Source organism: Ischnura elegans, chromosome 3, assembly GCF_921293095.1.
Source record: "Ischnura elegans chromosome 3, ioIscEleg1.1, whole genome shotgun sequence".
NCBI lineage: Eukaryota > Metazoa > Arthropoda > Insecta > Odonata > Coenagrionidae > Ischnura > Ischnura elegans.
Genome location: NC_060248.1, coordinates 63,507,480 through 63,532,168, shown reverse-complemented (window position 1 = coordinate 63,532,168; position 24,689 = coordinate 63,507,480). Strand labels below are relative to the sequence as shown.

Sequence of the window (24,689 nt, the reverse complement as noted above, 5' to 3'; positions counted from 1 at the left end):
CCCCCCCCCCCAAGAGCTCAGAGAAATTTTTAAGTGAAATATATTTTACTTAATTGGATTAATATTGCTTATAGAATAGTGTGAAGATTAACAAAAATATCCCTCAGAAGGCTGTAAAACTCAACATTTTGAACCATTTATCTTAATTTTTTTCTGGCGGAGGGCCCCCGCTTCCGCTTACCCTGGCGGGTATACCACACCCCCAGGCACCCCAGTATAGGTTGCGCCTGAAACGCCCCCTAGCCTTAATTCCTAGCTGCGCCCCTGATAGTGATCACTCGGAAATGACGGATAAAATGATCGTGTGATTCAGGCTTAAGCCACTGGTTCCGAATGCATGACCGGAGGCATGACTAGCTAAATCCTTAAGCCTGCTCATATCTTACCCGCCGAGTCGATGGCTCCCCGGGACGCGCTGTACAGGCTGCGTATCCGCGTCTGGTGCGCGAGGGTGAGCGCCACGCTGCACTGGCTGGACTGATCCACAATGGGGAGGCTCTCCTCTGCGTCCGCCTTGGCGTCCCTCCTCGCTGCCGTGTCCGTGGGGCACGCGGTGCGGCCGTCCGGCTCCCCGCGACGTCGCACGTAGTTGGTGAAGGCGCCGGATCTGCCGAGGAGCAGAGGTGCGGGCGGGGCGCGGCGGGTGCCGGTGGAGGGGGGCGGTGCGGCGAGGGAGAAGGGGGCTGGGGGCGGCGGAGGTGGGGGCACGCACCGACCCACGTCGTCCTCGTCTTCCTCCGGCTCCTCGTCCTCCTCCGCCCCCGCAGACTCCAAACTCTCCAGGGAGCTGTAGGAGTCCAGGCTGAGGCTGTTCGGCGCCTCTTGGGTGTCTGCAGAGGGTTGAAAAAGCCCAAATGAGTCCATTGCAAAGAGGTATATAATATGTTAGAGAGTCTGAGTAGGTTGGGAAAAGGTCAAATGGCTGTATTTCAATTTGCAGCATATAAATGTGTGCTGCAAAGCTTGAAATTGTCAAAAATGGTATTTCTAATATGCATATACAAGGCCGGCCCACAAGGAGTATTTATAGTGTGAAAATGGAAAAGAAATATTGAGCGGAATAATAAATTTGCGTTGAATTCTACGGAAACTATATACTGGGGGGGGGGGGGGGGGGCAAAGTTAAGAGAAGGAGAATTTTTGATTTTCAGCAGGGAATACACCATCCTCATATAAAACACTAAGCCACCAAGGAAAAAAAAATTGCTGCTAGGTGGTATTATATGGTCTTGTTGGGAGGCAACCGACAGCTAAGGTCATTTTCCAGCAATTGCATGGAAACAGTATAAAACCTCAAGTACTTTGAAGTAACTACGTACATCAAATATCTCTAAAGTTACAGAGCTTGTACAAATAATAAAAATGGTTTTCATAAGGTAGAAATGCTCTGAAGTTGGTAAAAAATAGGAAAAAAAGGAAAAATTAGGAATAAAGTTACTGATTCCATGACCACTTTTTAACACCTTGCTCCACTAAGGCCCTTATTAGAAAAAAATAGGATAGGGACTCTAATGTGGGAAGGTCTTAAACTTCTATGTAACTTTAAGAACTGTTTAACAAATAGGGATAGTCAATACATACCAAAGAGAGCCAAAAGAGCTTGAAGGACAAATTGTATGCTCCTTCTATTAGCTTGCTTTCCTGTCCTTAATGTCACTTCATCTTGTCCAACTTCCATAAGGTCAAATCCTATTGAAAAAAATCACAATAAATCATTGGAAATGGAAAAATAGTCATGAAAGATAATTTCAATGGATAAAAAGCTTTAAAGTTGACGGAGCAAATCTCATTTACTGTCATCATTGCCATTAAATGCTTTCTTTGAGTGAAAAATGACTGAAACTTCAATTACCTAGAGAAGCTAAAAGCTCGTGGCAGCCAGGAACTTGCCACAGTTTCATGTCAATTGGTATTTCTATGCTCTCAACTTCCAGGTTCTTCATACTCAGTTGTCCAATTGCCTGCCTAATGACTCCAATTATGTCATCTGCTGCTTCAGCATTTGAGGTCAGTTTTGACAATGCACACAAGGTAGTTGTTGACAATCCTGAAAATGTTAATAAGGACAAGATTACACAATGCTTCCTCACTCAATCAAGCATATAAAGAACCTTTATATTGTTATCAAAGAATAGATATGCCTACATAAAAAAAATGGCATTTGGAAATAAAGTGATCTCGAATGAAAATGCCCTTTATTTGGGAACTCAGAAAACAGATCTCATGAATGATTTTACAGCATAGCAAAAACTTGAGTCAGCATATCATGTTTAAAGGATTCAATTTATATTGCAAAAGCATTTTTATCTGCATTAAAAAAGCAATAGTGTACATCCAGTGAACTAATTATACTCCAGATCAGTGGCGGCTTGCCCATAAGGACTCTCGGACGCCGCCCCTCCCAAATATTTGAAAAAGTAAAAAAAATAAATATCCATTAATTTATAATTAAACATCTAATTAATCAAAGTGTTTTTTCAGTCCCATACATCGAAAGTATTGGAAAAACACGAAAAGAAATGGCGCGAGAAGTTCGTATTTGTAGCCGTGGGGCGCTGGCCAGAACGTCCCAGTCCATCCCCATGCAGTTATATGGAGAGTGGTAGTGGTGGGGGCCGCTGGTGCTATGACGCGTCTAACGTTGTGTCTTATGGAGGTCTTGGGACGTCGTCCGAGAATGCGCAGAGCGACGTGTGAGTTGACATCGCTGCGCAGGCCGGCGGGCGTATAAACTGGCGTCTACTTGGTGCTGCCACAGAAAAGGGACGTACGGAATCAGAATGGTCACTGTACTGGGTGTAGTTATACGATTTTAATTTTTAATTACTGGTAGATATTGCTACAGAAAATAAATTATCTCATTATGCTTGCGTTTTTGGGTGTTTGAATTCCGGAACACATAAAATCCAACCAGTTAAAGGCCGTATTGACGTATGAAAACTATTCTCGAGTATTTGCCACAGTTCTGTTATGATTACGAATTTCAAGAACCTTGGGGAAACTAATGTTATAATGTTTAGGCCTGAACAATGTATTCATATCTTCCCGATGATTAGAAATGCGGTACCTATTTTTCAGATAAATTTATCAAAAGACCTGCAGTATTAGGAAAAATCAGTTAACATTCCCCACTTATTTATAATTTAAGAAATAGGTGCGTGCGTGATAGTGTGAAGGATTAAACATGATTTAACCCGTAAACGTGACTTTAAATGGAGTCATTCAATGAATGTCAAGAAGTTTCGCGTACAATGCACCTTTTGTGTGTAGGTTCATCATTTTTCTAGCCGTCCTTGTTGTATTAGTTCATGTTCACCTAATTCCTCAGTGGCAGAGCGGTAGCTGTCTGACGGAAAATGTCCACTTGGGTCTGATTTAAGTGGCTTCGAAGAGTTCATATCAGTGCGGAGATCCTTACAGCTCCTATTTGTGGTTCAGAGCCGTCTTCTTTTACGATCTAGAATTTATTTTCTATTATATCATGGCAATGATTTCGAAGACATGGTTATTCCAAGTGCGACCCGTTGGCGTTCCGTGTGTTTGCCACATATGAATCTTAGACTCAAGGAGATGGCGCGTGACGTCTTTTGTTTGCTTGAGTGCCTTTGCTGACCTTAAATTCGTCCCTCAGCTGAATCATCATTTGTGGACCACGACTTCTGTCTCCCTTGAGTCTTCCTTATAGTAACGCAAGACTCTCCTTAAGAACGGAGTGAAATGAGTTCAGACATCATTTTTGAGGAGTTAACTGTGCTTAATTGCCGATTAAGAAGTTTCTTAGTGCTAAGTGTACATTCAAGAAGACAATTTTGAATTAATCAACAGTGCTCGTTTTTGTTTTAGGGAAATATAGGGAAAAATTTTCCCCAAATCTGTGTCCTGGCACCTTGTTCTTTTTGGTCGTATTTTTTGTCGGCTCATTTTGTCTCGTCCCTTGTTTATATATAGACTAGTGCCCTTGCTATGTGTTCAATCGGAAAGAAATTGTTGTCCGGCGCTGATTTCAACGAACGTGTAATTGATCACTTTGCTGGACAAAAGGAAAGAAGGATGGACTTGTGCAATATAACTAAAGGCATGTGAGTATTTCAGATTTTGTTAAAAATGTGTGAGAAATATTTAATTATTGATTTTAAATCATACTGTATTCAAGAAGCAACGCGAACACCGCAATCAAAGTTTACATCTACAATAGCAAAGCGCGCGCATTCTAGTAGTGTTTGTTGCCTAGTGGAAGTCAGTGACACTCCCCTCCCTCCTCAGGTGTTACAAGTGTCATTTCTACCTAAATCTTTGCAAATGTCGAATAGATTTGACAAATAACGCATTATGATTGCAAAACGAACAACATAAGTGTATTGCGGGCATATCCGCACGAAGAATGTAGGCGCTAAAACCTAAAGTTACGTATTTTCGTTTGTATTTGCAAAATATCGCAGCAATTATATTTTTATTCTTCAAGATCATTGATCAGTATAATCGAGAGTCCGGACTAAGCGGATCCGCATGAACGAGAGTCTACCGCATTTAGTATTTATTAATCAAGCTTTATTAGGAAAACTAGGTATTTTTGTTGAAAAAAACGGAACATATGGCATTACTAAATTTTATTCCTAGATTGCCGTAAAAACTTAATAAAATACACGAAATATTAAAAAAGTGGAGTGGTGCCCGGTGGAGTGCGCCCCCCCAGGCATTTGACTCACGAGCCGCCACTGCTCCAGATACTCCCTCATTAAGCCAATTCAATGAGTATTGCATCAACAGAGTAAGGATAAGACCAAGTTTACTGCAGTCTGGTTAAAGTCTAATGAATAAGAATAGAAATGTAGGCACCACAGGCAAATACAAGGAATAATAATAATTTTAATATTTTGCAAAAAAATATTTTCCATTGGAGCAGTAGATTAATTAAGGATAGCAGTATAGCTCATTTAAGTTGTATCATAAGGTATGACGATGACTCAATTATGTTTCCATGGAATTGTTTAGATGGAGACATTTCTCAGTATTGCTGATTATGCTTGCTGGTTGTAGTGAGACATTTAAGCAATGCAAAGGCAACACGTATACTTTATGAGGCATATTTTTTTTGGGCATAATGCCTTTCCAATATCAAACCCAAATCAAAATCATCCCAAAATTTTCAAGTCACTCACAGTCAGAACTCTAATATAGGAGTAGAAAAGAGATAAAGCACTACCAACCTAACAAAGCTTGCAAACTTGCACTGCACTGTGTCAACCTTTCATCGGGATCACTTTGTGGGAAGAAGACTGATGATGGAATACCATTGGCCGCTGGTTCAAACCGGAAACCCACTGACATGAGTAATTCTCTCCATCCATTGGGACCTATTCCACCGGTGGCTCCACTGACCTTATTTTCAATGCTCTTTTGTGTGGTGTACATGGCATTTTTCTGTCCTCTGTGTATTCTTTGCAGGGATTTCTCCACCTGAAAAGATTTTTCCTTATTTAAAAATCGAGATCTTAATATAAAACCAAAATATTTGGCAACACCTTTTCTAACGGCAGTCTTCGCAACAAATTAAGGGTTATAGCAAATTTTTTTATTACATATGCCAAAATCGCTATTCTTTACAAAATCTGGTCATGCATCATCAAGGAAAAAATTAATTCTTTTGTGAATTATACGCATTCTCATGAATCTCTGATCTGCGTAAATGAAATAGGTAAATACATATATCTGTCATCTTTGAAATATCTCAACTTTTAAAGTCACACACTTTTAAGTTTTGATTCAAAATAGGGTAGACATAAATTAACTCATTGGAAATGGATTAAGTCCATTAAAGCTTTAAGAAAGAAGTTGAGAGGATCAGGTACTTACTAAGTGAAGAGTCACACGCAAGGCATCACGGCACTGTTCTGGTTGTTTCAACAGCTCACAGAGGGCTTTACCCAACAAAGCCACTTTATTTGAGAGGCGAATATCTGATCCAACTAAGAGAAATCCAGCCCAATTGGCAGGGTGGGCAAAATGCTTGGTGTGCTGCACTGTTTGCATTGCTTCTGCCAATGCTCGACTTGCCCGAGAACCCTGAAAAGAACAAAGCAACATAATGGCATGTTAAAAATTGAACTATTTTCAAATCATACACTGGCAACAAAAAATGCTCCTTTATTATTCTTAAGGCCCTTTCATCTAAATCAATAAAAAATATATCATAAATGGTTTATAGAAATAGATCACAATGGACGATGTGCATATGAAAACTTTAGCATGGTTGAATATAAGATTTTTCCATCAGTGCCAAACAATTGCTACACAAATCAATTCACAAATATAAGATCAAAAAATTTACCAAATTCTATAATAATTTGTGAGGAATTGGAATGAAAATAATGGTGCAACATGACTTATTATTTAAAGAAAGTTGATTAAAAGTGAGGTTTCTAGACTAGGTACATCATCGGCTTTTCACAATAGACTACTTTGGCTGTCAATTATGAATATCTAATTTGGCATCCCATGAATTAAACTGGATATTCATATAAAAGAAATTATCTTTCCACATATTCTTCGTTCACTCACCTGCAGCAAAGCTGAATAGAATGCTCTCAACAAGATTCGTGCTGGCATTTCTGGAACAGGCCACAGAGAAACTAAAACGCATGCTGCTCCAGCAGCCAATAAAGCTCTTGTGAGGGCTACAACCCCATCGGCTGACGGCCACCCTCCAGACCGGAAATTTCCACTGCTTCCATTGGCATTGGCCAGGTTACTGCGTCCATGCCAAGAGCCAATGACAACAAGTCTTGCAGAGAGACGCAGAGAGAGAAGATCAGCTGCTGTGAGAAGAAACTCGGACAACGATGGTAGGTCCAAAGATGAAGAAACCTGCAAGTAGAAAATATAGTCTTTACAGTGTTGATCAACTATTCTTCTAATTTATTACCAGGGCTTCTCAGATGAAGGAGGGGAATTGGGTGGATCAGTCCTTTTGACCATGGCTCCAAAAGCTCTCCCAAAAAATTAATTAAGATGAGGGTGGATAATATTGCCTCAGGCAATTTTCATGAAACATTTCACCCAAAGGCATAAAAAAATGAATTTTCTCACATTCTTTGAATGGTCCCATTAGTTCTTTAAATAAACATAAGCCAGAGGAAATAGTTCTTAATTAAGGAGGACAGTTTAACCAAATATTTAAGAAGAACTATAAAACTCACTCATAATTCCATTATTATTATTAATGACCTGAAAAAAGGCTGGAAGAGGCTAGCAATTCTGGAGGAGAATTCACATTGAAATACCTTGCAGTGCAAGTGAGAATGAAATGAAAAGACACACACCTCAGAGCTTTCATCATCTTGAACAGGAACTTGGGGCACATCAGCAGGGGGTGGGTAGAAGCGCTTCACAGCTTGTGACTGTCCCATTGTGTTCTTCATGTGGGCGTTGCCATTACTTGAAGCCATGCTTCCACTGCTCTCCATGCCCTCCTGAGACACGGACCCACCAGTTGGTATACTCTGTGGGGGCGGAGGGGCAACCACGATAGCAGATAGTTCCCACGACACGTGGGCTGCAAGATGAATGCATTCCGCTCTTGGAGCAGCACGCAAAACTGATTCTTTGGTAGCTTCAGGTCCGCACAAGAGGAGGCAGCGACGAGATGGCGATGCTCTCAGCATCTCTGCCACTGTGGCCGCCTCAGTTCTTGCACTTGGTAGATCACCCCATCCCCACTGCTCGGTGGCGCATGGTGGGAGCCTAGGATTTCCCACCACGAGAGCAGAGAGTGGCTCATTGTTCTGGGAGCCTCCAGATGCATCAGGAACTTCTAAATTGTTGCTAACACCTGCTGCAAGAATAAGACCGATAAACTTATTAAAATGAGCCCATTTGACAATTTATCTACAGCTAAGAAAATATTTCTATGTACACCGGGATGATTTATTGTTAGCGGCGGGCCACAGTGCCATGGGCATGCTAAAAAAATTATTCCTTTCTTTCTGCTTTAATTTGAGCAAAATACAGCAATTTTAATCAATAATTCACTGAATTATTTCCTCATTTTCACTGAATAAATTATGAGGAGTGAAAATTGAAAAGAAAAAATGAAATAAATTTTGGATGCACAGTTTTGCAATACTTCAGCATCTTTATTTTTATCGTATCAATTACCTTGAACCATTGCACCCGCATTCCTTGGGCCCTTGGGTCCTCTGTACAGCGACGTCAGAGACGGAACAACAATTAAGCTGAACCTCTCACACAGGTACTCCCCAGACATGATACTTGACATTGATGATGAGGATGTCGAACTGCTCCCGCCTCCAGCCCTGAGCACAGGGAATGGGACGAGGTAAAGGTCTCCTTCCAGGACCAGGAGCAATTCTCTGCGACCTCCGATGGGCAATACATCCTCAAAAGGCCCGAGGAGAAGTCTGTAGAGAGCTGTGAGGCAGGCTGGTCCCTGCCAGTGTTGGTGATACTGCTGGGCGGGGCCGGAATGGTGTCCCCCTTGGTGATGGTGATGGGGGTGGGGGAGTGGAGCAGCACGTCGTCTTGAACGGGTGCTGCCAGGGCGACTGGTCGTTGGTCCGCTTGCCACACTTCCACTAACACTGCCAAGACTGTAGACAGGAGGAAAAAATGCCATTAATCAGGAGTTCAAAGCAGAAGATGAAAGATTGATTCTTTAATACTTTTAAAAAGGAGCTTCAAACAGAGTGTGAAAAATATGGCATGATAAAAAATTAACTTGGTATATTCCACACTTAAAAATTTTTTTTCAAATGAACTGCATTTTGCAACATCAAGCTTTCAACTGCAGAACGGCTATTTTCATGGTCTAGACCATAACAGTAATGGCCATACAGTCGAAACTTAGGTTGGCATTGTAGTTTAAAATTGAGGAATATATTAAGTTTATTATACATATTAAGTTTTTTCCATGTCTGTGACTACATGCCACAATGTCTTTGAGCATTTAATAAATAAAAATAATTTATCAAGTCACTAAATATGCATTATTGCATGTGGTACACCTAGATCGAAGATATGATGATATGCCTCAAAGTGAGGAGTACTTTTTCCTATTTTGAGTCTCACAAATATAAAAAAATATTTGTATGGCTATGTATATGAGCAAAGTATAAGAGACTGCTGAAAGCGAGAAATATTTCAGTCCACTGAAGGAACTAGGATTGATAAAGACAAAAAAATTAAGTAAAGATTCAATTATTTGGCTAATTACAAATGGATAAAAATGATACAAATGGATAAGGTGTAGAAGAATAAGCTATTGGGTTTTAGAAAGGTTGCTGTTTAGCTTAAGGTCAAAAAAGGAGTTGATGATAATTTGGACTCGCAGTTAAAGTGGTCAGACATTTATTTTTTAGGAAGGGGATTATGGATTTTCAATACCATTGAATGGGAAAAATATTTGTAAATCTAAACGGTCAGAAAGGGACTAAATCCAAAATGTAAATTCAGGTAAAATTATATATATTAATGCAGTACAGCAAAAATAATTTTAGACGTAATTACCTAAATAAACTGCTTAAGCTGTAATTACTGGAATTAAACAAGTGATTCCTATTGACCATCCTCAAGAATCCTGTCCTGTCACCATCCTGATTCAGCCGATCACCAAGTTCCTCCAGGTGCTGCGACCATGGGTCAGATAATTCACCATCCACATCGCCTCCAGAGCTTCTGGAAAAAATCACATTTCACATGAAGCAGAAAGAAAAAACACAAAAAGGAAAATATATTCTTACTGTCACAATCAACTCTCCATGTCCACACACCTGTTTTGGTTCCCATAAGCTTGGAGTTCCATCCTTAGTGTGTCCCGAACACTTTGTATGTAGTGGTCGAGGATGTTCTTTGTGTTGCCACCAGAGTTAGTTTCCGCATTACTCCTGCTTCCAGTTTCACCCTCATTTTCATCATCTTCCTCCTCTTCCTCCCTGGCTCCGTCAGCATCATCATTCAGTGCAATTTCATTAAAGCGAACAATACCTGTGGAGAAAAGATGGGTTTATTTCACTACTGAGACTGCAAAATAGTGGAAATCAATTAACTTAGCCTGCTTATCAAAGACAATCTTTTATTACATATGAGCAAAAACTGATATGGCTTGTTGGAAGAAAGGGAAGAAAGGATTTTTGTCCTTTCAAATTAACTTTAGCTTATGCCAATAGCCTTTCTTCATTCCTAAAAACTAAATGGATCAATTTCCTATGAGAACTTTTGCCCTACCTTCACGGAAACACCATTAAAAAGGTTTATTTCTTTAGCTTCGAATCAGTAAATTCATTAAAAATCTCACATGCATGGATAGAAATCAATGTAGGTGAGAATGAATTTTAGCAGACACCTCTATAACCTCTCAAGAAATCTTTAAAGTAAAATCGTAAATAAGTCTTAACCTCATAGAGGTGATCAATTAGGTATTTACACTGGCTTTCATAGAGCAGAATTTAACAACATCTAATTGTTTCTAAGCAATCAAGAACACTATTACCAAAATTTACCACATGATTGATATCATATCTAACCCTAAACAACAAATATATGCGAATAAAAGCTTCATATCATGTCTTCATCATATAAGAAAAAATCAACTGAATCACCAACCTTTTGTAGGAACAATGAACCAAGCATAGAGGTAACCAGCTGCTAAGCTGAAATATAGGACTGATGCTCGTTGCCTGTTGACCAAGTCTACCAACTGCTCCACGGAACTGGGTGACATAGTCCTGTTTGAGGGAGCAGCTGTACCTTCCTCTCCTGATCCTTGCCTCTCCAAGTGCAAGTCTGTGAGAGCCCTAATGCGAGCTCTTTCTGCCACCAACAGAGCTTCCTCAGGTTGACCTAAAGCCACTAGCACCCTCTGAAAATTAAATTTTAGAAGTGAAATCAACATTCACTTTTCAAAATAACATGTGATTAGCAAAGATGGGGAGTAATCAAGTAAAAGTCACTCGGTTACAACCGTAGTTTGACATAAATATGGCTGGTTATAGGAATTGCATTTTTCCATATTTAATCGTCAAATATCACCCATATTTTGAAAATAAAACTCTGTACAATAATGAACCCTGTCTGATGCAGTGGGCATCATTTCACGAATGAATATTTCAGCATTTAAAATTCACTTCTATTTTTTGTACAACCAATATATTTTCATAGCACACCAACCTGTAGAGCTTGGTACGATGCTGTCTGAAGATCAAAGAGAGCCAGTCTGTAGTCAGACATTGAGGTTGATTGAGGGGAGCTGGAAGTTGGCATCTGCCGATGGTGTAAGATCCTACTCGCAGCTGGGCCAGTGGTTCCTCTGAAAGATGGGGAGGACATTCCGAGTCCTCTCAACTTGGCGCCAGTTGTAGCTGCCACTGCCTCTTCTCTGCGCACTGTTTCCAACAATGCAGCTGCTGTCTCGAGCTGTGCACGAGCAGAATTGAGATCACCATGGCCCCACAGCGCCAAGCCAAGGCGGTGCCTTATTCTCGCCTCCTCCTCCCTATTTCCCAGCTGTTCTGCGGCACCGAGTCCCTGCTCCAAGTATGCCACTGCTCGACCAGCATCGCCAAGAGCATGGTGTATTCGGCCTATGGATAAATCAAGAACATCTTGTTAATATCATAAAAAACTCATGGAAGTAACCTACCTAAATTTGAAATAAACAATGGAACACAATAACCAATAGGAACTGAAATATAAACACAATATGAAATTATGGGAACATATATTTTAAATATGTGCAACTCCAAATTACAGTAGATTACACCCATTTCCTTCATTTAATATTCAATGATTTTTTGCTTGAAAAAGTAATTTTCACTATGCCCAGATGCTAGTTAAAAGGTAGATATTATACATATTGAAAGTTTATTAGCAGGAATAAGATGAGTCAAGCTATGTAATGTTGACATCCCACAAGATTTCATGAAACTAAGGGTAAATTATGTAGGTTTTTTACTTCTGCTTTCATTATAAAAATGAGCCTGTGGCTATTTAGTCCACTCTTATAGTTGACTTATAGCCACAAATATATGAAATTGAGTTTATGATTCAAATATAATGGAATGAAATTTATTTATTATTTTCTCCAGTATTAATAAAAATAAAAACTCAGAAATAAAAATTGCCCCACTCAACGGCAAAATGTGTACATATAAACGTCACGCAACTTACCCAAACTGCTAAGTGCTGCCACTTTGGCTGCATGATCTCCCAGCTGAGCTGCTGCTCCCAAATGCCTCTCCTGCATGTGCAGCGCCTCGTCTAAATTGCCCAGAGCCTCATTGACAGCCCCAAGATTGCCACATGCCCTGCCAACAGATGCAGCAGCAGTGGCAGCGGCAGATGAGGGTGGGGAGGCGTTGGACATTGCCTCTTCAGCAAGCCGAAGGTCCAGCTGATGACATCGCAGTGCTGATGTCAGATCTCCCATTTGCTGGTACACTCTGCCAAGACCTGATGCAGCCTCACCTTCCCCAGCAACGTCCTTTAGTTCTCTGCAGAAATAAAAATTTGGTATACATTTATTTGAGTGGCCACACACTAAACAGACCATTAACTACATACTTGCTCCAACTGCATGCTAAACATTAATCGGCCATTTTTTTCAAGACGAATCAATTCCCATTTACCCAGTTTAGTTTCTTCAAATTGCCACTCCCCATACAAAATGAACTATTCATGAAAAAGGAAATAAAAATAGCTTCATTACAAAAAACAGCCCTTACCTTGCTATTGCCATTTGATGCTCCAAGCATGAGATAGCTTGTTCATAGTTTCCGAGCATGCTGTGAATATGGCCAAGCTCACCATATGCAGATGCTTTAGCTTCCGAATTGTTCAGCTCATGGGCCACAACAAGTCTCTTCTCAAAACAAACCTATGGAAGAATAAGTGGAATATAAGGCTATGCATGATATGAGGCCAAAGAGATGACTGCAAAAAGCAGAGAATATCATCAGTCAAGTACCAGAGCTTGTTGAAGGCTCCCAACACAGAGCTGTGAGTGTCCAAGCCCACGATAGGCCCTCTCTTGATCACGCAAACTTTTCAGGTGCAGGGCTGCAGCCAAATGCTGTTCATGCCATTTGATAGCTTCCTCTGGATCTCCCAGGGCATCGTGACAATCTCCAAGGTTGCCATATGCCCGACCCTGAAAAAAGACAGGAGTTACAAAAATTAAAAATGAGGCACATTACCATCACACTGTTTCTAGCTCTGCTCAAAGCATACCATGAAAATGTTTAGCGACTGAGACTCCAAAAGTCTTACCTTGTCAAGAAGGGTTGTTGAAGATGGTGCGACCAGATCCAAAGCAGCCAGCTGCCGCTCAAAGAAGGCTGCAGCTTCCGAGTGACTGCCCATATTCAGTCTCGCAATACCTAGATTACCCAATGCCTGTGCTTCCGATGCTACATCTCCAAGTTCTCGTGCCCTCTCCAGCTGCTCCTGGTAGCACCTGGCAGCATGAGTGTAGTGGCCCAAGGACATGTGAACTGCACCCAAGTGACCATGGGCTCTGCATTCACCTCGGACATCTCCTATTTCTTGCCGCAGAGTCAATTCCTATTGAGGGGAAAGAGGGAAATTTCTTGGTGAGATTACATTGCACTAAAGTTCAAGTTCATCATTCATTCTCTATTTTATTTAAAACATCTGATAGCAGAGAGAAATAATATTTTAATTTATCAGATTTTCAACAGAAATAAAACAAGATCTACTATGAAAGATAATATTCAGACAAAACAAATGCATTACTTTATGGAATTCTCTCTTCATCACGTCTGGTAAATATTCATTTCACATAATATGGGTGTCAATAATCTCAATTAGCAAACTATAAAGCATAGATCAAATCCAGCAAATCATCCAGAAAAATTTCCTATGCAAAAATATTTCATTGATGTAAGTTAATAATTATTTATAGTTATTTATTCTTTAAATAATGGCCTGATAACATATTAAAAATTTGAAATTCTTAAAGTTTCAAATAAATGAAGAGCCTACAGATCTAATAGGCAGAGGTCATTTTATCAATTAATTTAACATAATATTTTATTGATATTCTTTCACTTATAATACAAAAACTTTTTTTTCCAAGTGTTATTGGCAGTCCCATCCCAAATCAATGAAATTTCCACAGACATTGTTTCTACCGATCATTTCTCCATATCAATTCAAAATAAATGTCTTTGTAGGAGCTCCTTCAAATTGAAGCACACCCAATAACTATGAGGCTGGGTAAAATATTAACCTGGGTATGGTATCCCAGTGCTTTGTCATATTGTCTCAGCAAGCGATGAGTGAGTCCTAGCGCTCCATAGGCAGCCGCTTCCAGATTCCTATCACCGCCTCCACCCTCACTGCTCGCCTCCATTCCACTGCCGTCCCCACCGTCCTCTTCGCCAGTGCCGCTCCCCCCACCGCTGCCAACATCGCCGCCTCTCGCCAGGGCTAGCTGTCTCCCATACATCTTCACGGCCTCTTCGGCGTTCCCCATTTTCAGTAAGGCATCACCCATATTGCCCAAAGCCCTGAATTTACCTGGCAAATGCTTCGTCATATGTGCTATGGCTACAAAGAGATGAGAAAATAGATGTTAAAAATCCCAAGATGGAATACATTCATACTTTCAAATTATAAGACTCGGTGGCACATGCAATGAGTACACTGTCATCAATAATTACAGCTAGAGATTAACTTCGTTAGTGTACAGGATGAGAGAATTGATTTTTGAATCATTATAATCCATACATTTTTATATTTTATCCCATTGTGTATCATAAATCATTATATATTATATGTATTAATTATAAATAATTAAATATTATATGTATGCAAAACATCTATATGTGTAGTATGAAGAGCATAAGAACAGTTTTAATGAAACTTATGCATAAATATTTATTAGAACAGCAGTTGGACCATACGTTTTCTGTGGCATGGTAGAACACAGCCATACATGTACTGAATGTACATTACTAACTAAAGAGTTAATTTTCATAAATATGGTTACTGTGAAGCTGAATCTCTTCACCAGAAAAATTTATTATAAAATCAAGACTAAAATGCTAATTTTCAAAAATTAAGTGACTTAGAAATAAGGGAATTAAATTTTGAGTCAACTTCACAATTTACAAAAAAACATGAAGCACATTAAAAAAAACATTCAGCATGTAAGGGCCGGAAAATGAATGAACCTTACCAAGAAAATATTTTTGGCATTCTAAAGCAGTCTCATGGTTTCCAAGAGCAAGGTGCGCCAGTCCTAGATTACAATAGGCACGTCCCATGCTCACTCTATCCTGCAAGTCTCTGGCTAGAGCTAAGTCCTGGTCATAATATCGCACTGCCTCACGGAAATTCCCAAGGCAGTAGTGGGCATAGCCAAGGAAGTGACATGCTTTTGCTTCACCTTCAACATCATGCAATTCCTAAGTAAAGCAGATGAAATATTTTCAATGAAATTAAATAACCAATAGATAGAGAATAAAAATGCTTCAAATAATGAGTCTCAATACAAAAATAAAACCACAATATTGATCAAGCAAATAAATGAGTGGCAAGGATGTGAAAGCTACATTACATTTCTGAATCCAATTTAGATATAAAAGCATGAAAAAAGTATGCCAATCACATTTATAAAGCAAAGCAGGATAAAAAAAAAATTATGTTGCAACAATTAGAAACTTGCATGCACTTTCATTCTGATCAAGCAATCATGAAAAAGATCATCTTACGTTAATTTCATTCTCACCTGTGAAAGCATTAAATGGCTTTCATAGTAAGGCACAGCAGCAGCAAATTCTCCCCTGGAGCTGTGACAGTTTCCAAGATTAAGAAGGGCACAGGCTTCGCCAGCTGCATCCTTTAATTCCCTAGCAATACTTAAGTGGCCCCTGGAAATGAAGAAGATATTGACTTAAGTGACTGTCAACCTCCACTTTTGAAATTTGAGCTCAGTTCCCTTCTTCTGAATAGCATAGAATTTTGATGATAGGATTACCTGGACATTTTCAGGCCAAGTTTTTTCTAAAAAGTAAATGGCTCATTGAAATATAATTTTTTATGCTTTAAACTAAATATTTACATGGGGACATTTTTGCTTGCGTAGATAAGTGGCCCCAGCCATTTTTTCTTGATGATTGAACTTCATAATAAGATGTATTTTATGGCCAGCAAAAGTGTTCTCAATGCATAAGAATAAGAATGAAAATCGGAGCCTCATGAGTCATCTTCATGGACCGAGAACTGCCCACCAGCAATAGGTTGAGCATTCTCGACAAAGATGATTAACTCAGGGTTTCAACCAGGGTTATGTATAGTGAGGGCAGGGGGCCCGACCCACAAATGAGGAAAATATTTTGCGTTTTATCTGTTTGTTACCCACCACTAAGAGCTATTGTAGTACTTCCTAGCCATTAACAAGTACTTTTGTTTTTCCTTAATTAAAAAATCATATGTAAATTAAATCTACAATATCACTGGCTTTCCTCATCTAAAATTATAAAATCTAACCTTACAATAGGGTGGTTTCCTTCATCAAAGAAAACGAAAGGCATTGATTGCGATTCGTTACCCACCATTAGTGTATTCATAACAAACAAATTATTTTGTTTTAGAAATACCGGGTTAGACGAATGGCAATGGTCCATTTTTATCCTCATTTGAAAAGGGCCAGATTGGCGCCCATGCGATGCCACTCCACGTGACGTCACAGGGACCTAGTTTCTATACGAGAAGATAGGAGTTATACGTCGTCTGAGGTTACCATTGCATGCATGAGGCGCAGAGCTCAGGGAAACATGTCTTAACAATCACTTATTAAAACTGGCTAAGGTCGGAAAGTTTTCCTCGTTTGATAAGTTATTAATAATCCTTATTTAAGCCAAGCGCTACCAGCCAGCAGGGTACTAGGCTAGCCGCTAGCAGCCTGCGTCGTATCAGCGCTAAGCCTCGCCTCAAGGTCACCTCGCAGGGCGGGAGGGGGAACCAGAAATACGTCACGCGGAGAGACTTCCCGACATTCATACTTAAGCGTCGCGTTTTCGCGCGCTTGAAAATTTTCACTTTTCATTTAATCGCGAAAAATAGATATCGTCATTTAAAAATCTAAAAGCGTGAAATACGTACTCCAGGAGTAATAATCTTTCGATTTAGGCAATAAAAAAATAATAGGAAACCACCCTATTGTCTTGCTCCCTCCCAAAAATATGCAACCGGCTTCAACCATTGATTTCAAAAATAAAATGGAAATGCAATCACAAATTTTGGTCAATGTACTGCAAAGCAAGATGTATGCCAACTTGCTTTGTTGCAACAAACAACCATTTTACATGCAATATAACAACAGTAATCGATCAGCTGAGAACTCACCTATAGTGAAGTAAAGCCATTTCATGGGCTCCTAGAGCCTGGTACGCTACGGCCAGATTGCCATGTGTCGCCGCTTCCGACGCCCTGTCCCCCACTTCCCTCGAGATGGCAAGTTCTCTCCTATGCAGAGCCACTGCCCTCTCATACTGTCCCGCCGCACTGTGGGCGTTGCCCATGTTACCGTAGGCACGACCCTCACCCGCTCTGTCCTTCAGGGCCCTGGCGATGCCCAGGTGCGCCCTGTGCAGCTTCAGTGCTGCGTCGTGGTCCCCCAGTAACTGATACACAATCCCTAGGTTGGAGCACGCCCGTCCCTCGGCCACGCGGTCCCTGGCCGCCAGGGCCAAGTCCAACTGCCGCTCGTGCCACCGCCTGGCCCTCGCCAGGTCACCCATGCACCTCGCCGCGTGGCCCAATCCCGCGTACGCCCTCGCCTCCACAGCCCGGTCGCCCAACTCCCTCGCTATCCTCAGCACGCGCTCGTGGTACGCTATCGCCCGCGCAAAGTCCCTCCTGTGGTGGTGCGAGGAGCCCAGGTTGGAGTACGCCCTGGCTTCCTCCACTCGGTTCCCCAGCGCGCGGGCCAACCTGAGGTGTCGCGCGTGGCAGTCCACCGCGGCGTCGAAGTCGCCCATCGCGAGGTACACGGCCCCAACATTTCCCGTCTCCCTGGCCTCGCCCAGTCTGTCCCCCATCTGCCTCACGAGCTGGACGCACTGCTTGTGGGACGCCAGGGCGTTGGGGTAGTCCCCGACGGCGGCGTACACGTGTCCGAGTGATGTTAGCGCGGCCGCCGCTGCGCCGGTGTCGCGGCACTTCATGGCGAGGACTAGCTGGTAGCGGTGCGAGGTGAGGGCCTCGCGGTAGCTCCCCTTGCTGAAGTGGGCCGAGCCTAGATTGCCGTGGGCCCGGCACTCCCCCGCGATGTCCCCGAGGGCCTTGGCCACGGCGAGGTCCCTCTGCATGTACCCGATGGCCTCGTCGAGGGAGTTAAGGGCCCAGTAGGCCGAGGAGAGGGCGGAAAAGACGGAGCCGCGCAGTTTGAGCGAACACGTGCCGATGCTGAGCGCCGCCTCGAGGACGGTGACTGCGGCGGCGTACTGGCCGGCGGCGCCGCCGCCTCCCAGGCCGCCCTGCCCCACGACCGCGCCTCCACCACCGCCCCCGGCCGCCAAGAGCTCTTGCCCCACCACGGATATCACCACGAAGGGGGACTTGTCCAGCTTCATGTTCTCCAGCTGGCGGAAGGTTGGCTCCAGCGTGGCTGAAAAGGGAAAGTAATTACGGTTAATTAGTTTATTGAAGTTATTGTGCTGAATATTAAAAAAAAAATATTTGAGCTGTTTTGCCGAAAAAATTATCAAGTTATGAGTAAGATATGGATAGTGTGATGATGGGGGTTTTGGGATGAGTTTTCCTGGAAAAATCTAATGCTAATAAGACAAAAATGTTACATTAAAGTTAGATCACAACGTAATACTTACAGTTGTTCTCTAAATTTCTAGTGAGCGGGACTTTCAATTCAAAACTACAGCCACAGAATACCGAAATTGGCAGAAAAAAGCATTGCATCAAAAAATGGTCTTCACGCGTTTTCACTACATGCCACCTGACTTTAGGTGAGCATTCTTTTTCAATGCAATTTTTCGGTTAAGTTACATATGAAATGTATACCTTTTATATTTTCTGATAGCAGCCGACCGAGGCTGACAGGATAATTCATACTCACCAGCGTTTTATAAAATGTATATTACATTCTGACATCAGCTGTTCCACAATTTCTACCTTATTGGTATCACATTTTTCCAGAAATAGTTCAAGGGCTAATGCATGAACTCAATTAAACAGGAAGAGAATATTAAATACCGCAATCAACAACAAAATTGCATGTATTTGAAGGAGAACTTACGTGAAAATTTATTTAACGACCACCTAAAAGCAGTTTCAACGACGTTTTCCTGGGATCGAGTTACAAAATGATAAGTTCCATTTCTAAGCAGCGAAGAGAAAATAGGACAGTGTTAAAGGAAATCCAAGGGGACAATTTCCGTCAATTTATACGGCAGTATAAAAAAAACTCATCATCACAGACATGCAATGCAACTTTTTCATGCGCTTACCTCGAAGGGGAGACTTCATCGCTGCTTCGACTAGCGCCGATAATAACTGGGTTGACTTCGGATCCTGTGCGAGACCGGAGCTGAACGCGGCCAGGGCCTCCGCATGCCTCCCCAGGCACTGCAGGGCCACTCCTTGCCGATAATAGGCCTGCAAAGCAAACGATCCATAAATGTTGGTGCATTCCTCAGTCATAACCACAGATGCTACAAAAAAGAAAGCAGTCTCGGTGGAGATTTCAACGGGCGGGAGAGGACAATACAAAGGGACCAATGTATATAGCTTAGAATTACTAGAGATGCGCTTTTCATGCCTGAAAGCCAGACGAAAATGGACACGATGAAAATTATGAATGAGAAATGGAGATAATTTTAAAACAGCCAGTCAAAGATGAGGTCAAGTTTAATTCAGACTTAATTTGCTATCAGATAGATCCTGAATATTACCCATGACTGCAATATATTGTTGGAGCAGTGTTAGTATGAGCACATTTTAATCCTTTAATTTTAATCCTTGTCATTTTGAATTAAAAAAGGAAAGACAATGGCAGGTTCCACAATTCAATGAATACGTCGACCGGTTTCGAATACATGGTATCATCGGTTGGGCCTGATGATGATACCATGTATTCGAAACCGGTCGATGTATTTACTAAATTGTGGAACTGCCATTGTCTTCCCTTTTTTGATTCATCATGAAGGAGTTCCATCATGTTTTGCCTGACACGATTGAATTTACTTTGTCCTTTTGCCATTTAACCACATATTTTCATTATTTTACGGCAGCATTCGACTTTAAGATAACTTTAAGAGCATGAAGCGAAGGGACGGGAAGGAGCAAGTTGATGAGTTCGTCAGGGGAGCTATTTGAGCATATAGGTCCACAGAAGCAGCGTCCTCGATAAAAATATATGTTGCTCAAGATGGACCTTCTTGTTTATTTCATCTGAGTCCGCAGCGATTCAAGGTTGAAAGTGAGGAGATCGATAACTTTCGTCAGAGAGAGAACTCAAGTTATTAGTTCATTTCTGTTACATGGCAGGTAAGATATGTGAAATAGAGATTTCCATCCACTGAATTTTTTTAAGGGCGAGTACCTACCTTTGGCCACTTGGGGTTGAGTTCGCGGGCCCGCACGGCGTCCTCGAGAGCCCTGGCGAAGAGGCCCATTTTGATGAGGGCGGCGGATCGGTTAGAGAGCAGCACGTGGTTGTGGGGGTCGAGGGCCAGGGCGTCCGAGTAGAGGGCCAGCGCGGTGGCGTAGTCTCCCGCCTGGCACGCCGCGTTCGACGCCCGCACCTTCTCGGCGAAGAGTGCGCGGCTCGCGGGCGGCAGCTGAGCGCTCGTGCTGCTGCCCACGGCCGCGTTCGAAGACGACGCCGCCGAGTTGGCCGTCGAGGCGGCCGACGAGGACGCTCCACCCTCCGTGTCCATCTGCAAGGAGGAGAAGGAGACATACATTAGGCATCGGTGAAACTGGGAAGTACAAGTAATCACAACAAACTGAGATATTAAGAAAGTAAACGCCTAAGAAGTATTTACAGGCAAACGTATGGGAGAACATAGTCATAAATTAAATTATTTACTCAGATCAGTTCTAATAGACAAATGTCCGGTGGCAATGTAAAAATTCTTCAAAAGATACATACGAGATATACATTGGGGATCAGTATAACTGGGAAGTAAAAGTAATCACCACTAGCTGAGATCTACATACACATACTAACCCGAAAGCCGTCTCAATAGACGTGTGGCAGAGGGTGTTAGGACACTAGCCGTTTACATATAAAAAGGAAATGCTCTGACGAAAGTACGCTAAGCCATTTAAGTCTTTCATCGAGCGGGAGAAAAACAAATTCCCATTCCTATCCGTTCGGCAAAATATCTCTCTTAATTTATCGTTTCTGTCAGATCTGGAAATATATCGGTGTTCTAATATGACATTTTTCGTATCACTCTTATATATATCCATCCTCAATTTCTCAAGATATAAAAGCCTAGCGCGCAACCGCCGAGTCTTTAGCGGCTCCCAGGCTAATTCTTTCAACATCTGCGTAACGATTTTTGTACACCCGTGGGAGCTTTTGACGAAGCGTACAGGTTTCCTATGTATTTTACAGATTAAAGAAAGTAAACGCCGGAGAAATATATATAGGCAAAGGTATTGGTGAACATAATCATAAATTAAATTATTTACTCAGGGTGGTCCGAGATGCCCCCCCCCCCGGAAACATAAAAATATAATTACTTTCTTTCATAAAAAGGAAACAAAATATTGAAAAATTATGAATTTACAAAGGATTTCTTTGACAAATGACGTTTTTTCGATCATGAAAAGCGTTAAAATTAGTTTAAAACCCTCTACTAGTACCCGGTTTTTTTATTTCCCCCTGGTTTGGACCCCTGCCCCCGAACGAAACTTCTGGCTATCCCACTGCACTGATTCTTCAAAAGATGAAACGTGCGACGAAGCGCAAACAAATCATAAGTCATGAAAAACGTCGAGAATCATTGACATCAGCATGAAAATAAAAATCACTGTTCAAATAGCGCAATGGTGCAAATCAAAGCATCTACATGAATTCAACACATTTTTCTTTGAAAGCCTGTACATGCTCGAATGGAAGCGTTTTAAAAATTCTCCAGGTAGTTGACACAAATGTAATGAGAATGGCGTTTATAGAGACTAAAAAAAATGGCAATGCCTCTTAAAGATGCAAGCCTTCCACTTATACGGTAGAAAAAAAATGCACAGGTGCTTTAAATTTGAAACCGATTGGTACAAACTATGTGCAACGATAGAGCGGGCAATAAATGTTAAGATAAAAGATCAGAAAGCATATAAGCGATTATTTATAGTAAGATGGTTGGAAGACCGAAATAAGAGAAGTATATACAAAGATACCACGTCAAAATTAAATGCATTAGATCAATCAACGAATTTAATGAAGTTAATAACATAAATGATTATGGAGTCAACCCTGCAAAGCAGGTTTTTGTTGGAAATCATGGAGAGCAGCAATAGATAGCCAGATCAGTAAAGGGCTATTATCAGCAAGGTCACAGGGTTAGCTTCACTCTTGGTCGAGGATTAAATTACAGGCTAAGTATCCGGCTTAATTTTGAGGAAAATAACTTCATTTAAGACGCAAATGAAAATTACTCGCGAGTCAAATTATGCTAAAATGGCCTGTACACATCAGATAAAGAAGACAAATTTGATGACGAACTTATTTTTTCGCATGCGATAAAGCGCCTGCCTTATGGACGCTAGCGGGGGTGGTTTCAGGGAAGATGTGAGGGGTATATATCCGCAGGTATCTCATGTATGAATGGCTTCATAAAAATTCATTTAATCTGGGCCAGTTTGAAGAAACTATATGCATGTTTATGGATTTAACCGGAGAAGAATCTGAAATATTTTTAATAGTAAAACAAAGAAAAAAAAAACTTTTTCTAAAATTGATCGCAAATACTCATCATTCAACAAAATTCATCTCCATCTCAAACCTTGACCTATTCTCTAAAGATCTCCCTTTACAAGACCCTGAAATCCCTCGATAACCTAGGGAACGACTTGATCACGCAATGCTAGTTATATGCTAGGCTAAGGATTGCCCTCCCTTCACAGAACGTCGCAATGAGGCCTACAATGGAAAACAAATTAGACCAAAAAGCATATCTTCCATGTCATTAAATGCAGAGCAACGAAATATTTCTGTATTTCTTTAGGCTTCAATATAGTGCCGACATAATTAGAAGGTCCTTTCTTAAAAAAAAGGAGATTGATGGAATAATTAAATGGACTAGGTCTAGGGCTGCAGAAGAGAGGGATAATTTACTTATCAATTATGGTCAATAAGAAGGTACGTCGCTTCAAATAGTCTTACCCCTTTAAACAAAATACATCATGCTACCAATTTTGTGTACTTGGAAGGTAAATTCATGCATTTTAAATAATCATAAAATCTTTTGGGTCAGTTTTTCACTTTTAACCCAGCATCAAAAATGACAAAATGTCAAAAAAGACTTCGACATTACTTTTATTATACGATTCTCTGGCGTCACATTAAGGCAACAAGGTGAGCACTAATTAAAAGTACATCTACGAACTATTACTTGACCTGTGGTCAGCTGAGTGAGTCCATCTCGTAAAAATGTCCATTAAAAAGCACCATACAAGCATTGAAATGAAAGTACGGGGTACTAGGATGCTATTCAAATTCAACAAACTGGTGAGCAAAATCAGAATATTTTAGTCTCCCACGAGTGCCCGCAAAATTCTAACGATAATATTTGTTCCACAAATGACCCCAAGATTATGTGGCGCTGAAAATCACGAGGGCGATCTGAAGATAAAGACTTCTCGACCATCAATCATCTTGTGCCGCGCCGCTGGTCAGTCGAGCAAACTTTTCATTTCCACCAGTAGAAAGGCATGGGAAACGAAGAAAATGCGCATCCCATCGCGGTCGACTTCTAATGACGGTTGGGCACCCTACACAGGGAGAATATTTCAATTGAACTGTTTCATTATTCCAACATTAGATAACTTACGCAAGGAAACATTTTCTTAGCAGGCAAAGATATAGCAACGAAATTAGATTAAGAAATAGAACATGCAGGCATTTGGATTTAAAGGCAGACAAGAGGCAGAATGAGATTTTTAATTTTATTTATTTATTTTATTCTCAAACCACCGAATACAGCTCATTTTGGCCATTTTACATCGGGATATCCAACAAATTTAATAATTAAACGTACACGAACAACCATTCCCTGGATAGGGGAAACCTACCCAGGCGGGACTCGAACCCGCGACCTCTTGTTTGGCTGGCGAGGACGTTACCCCACCGCCACCGAGGCCGGCAAAGGATAGGATTAAACCTCAACAAAATAGAGAGAAACGAATTCCTATTTTCAACGAATGAAACAAATTATTTTTGCAAAATTTAGTATGAAATAATTCACAAATTTTAATGAAAATACAGATTCCAAAGGGACTATCACTTGTGGAATCGAGGACTAAATACCCATTTTTTTCTTCACTAATTTTAAAATCTCCATTAAGTTGTTAATTATTATTTCTGGTCATTGGTTCCAAGTTTCTATAAAACGAGAGGACTTGAAATGAGATAGCCGTCGAATAGGTGGTTTGGTTGCGAGCCTATTGAACTTATATTTAAAGTA

General features: G+C 41.1%; 1 protein-coding gene across 2 annotated transcripts in view; it reads right to left on the bottom strand.

The window, feature by feature from the left end:
• The window catches only part of LOC124155915 (tetratricopeptide repeat protein 28), a 115,163-nt gene that overhangs the window by 4,267 nt on the left and 86,207 nt on the right, over positions 1-24,689 (bottom strand). The window contains exons 2-23 of one of the 2 annotated variants that reach the window (XM_046530134.1): positions 20,601-20,933; positions 19,503-19,650; positions 17,383-18,646; positions 15,764-15,905; positions 15,212-15,440; positions 14,261-14,580; positions 13,279-13,572; positions 12,977-13,159; positions 12,735-12,886; positions 12,181-12,503; positions 11,182-11,594; positions 10,618-10,873; positions 9,786-9,999; positions 9,523-9,690; positions 8,155-8,606; positions 7,320-7,831; positions 6,559-6,864; positions 5,854-6,063; positions 5,208-5,457; positions 1,853-2,047; positions 1,582-1,689; positions 387-830 (exon numbers count right to left, since the gene is read on the bottom strand). In XM_046530134.1, the coding sequence (XP_046386090.1) occupies positions 387-830; positions 1,582-1,689; positions 1,853-2,047; positions 5,208-5,457; positions 5,854-6,063; positions 6,559-6,864; positions 7,320-7,831; positions 8,155-8,606; positions 9,523-9,690; positions 9,786-9,999; positions 10,618-10,873; positions 11,182-11,594; positions 12,181-12,503; positions 12,735-12,886; positions 12,977-13,159; positions 13,279-13,572; positions 14,261-14,580; positions 15,212-15,440; positions 15,764-15,905; positions 17,383-18,646; positions 19,503-19,650; positions 20,601-20,933 (6,916 nt within the window). The remainder of the gene's footprint in view (positions 1-386; positions 831-1,581; positions 1,690-1,852; positions 2,048-5,207; positions 5,458-5,853; positions 6,064-6,558; positions 6,865-7,319; positions 7,832-8,154; positions 8,607-9,522; positions 9,691-9,785; positions 10,000-10,617; positions 10,874-11,181; positions 11,595-12,180; positions 12,504-12,734; positions 12,887-12,976; positions 13,160-13,278; positions 13,573-14,260; positions 14,581-15,211; positions 15,441-15,763; positions 15,906-17,382; positions 18,647-19,502; positions 19,651-20,600; positions 20,934-24,689) is intronic. The other variant, XM_046530135.1, reaches the window with a different exon arrangement.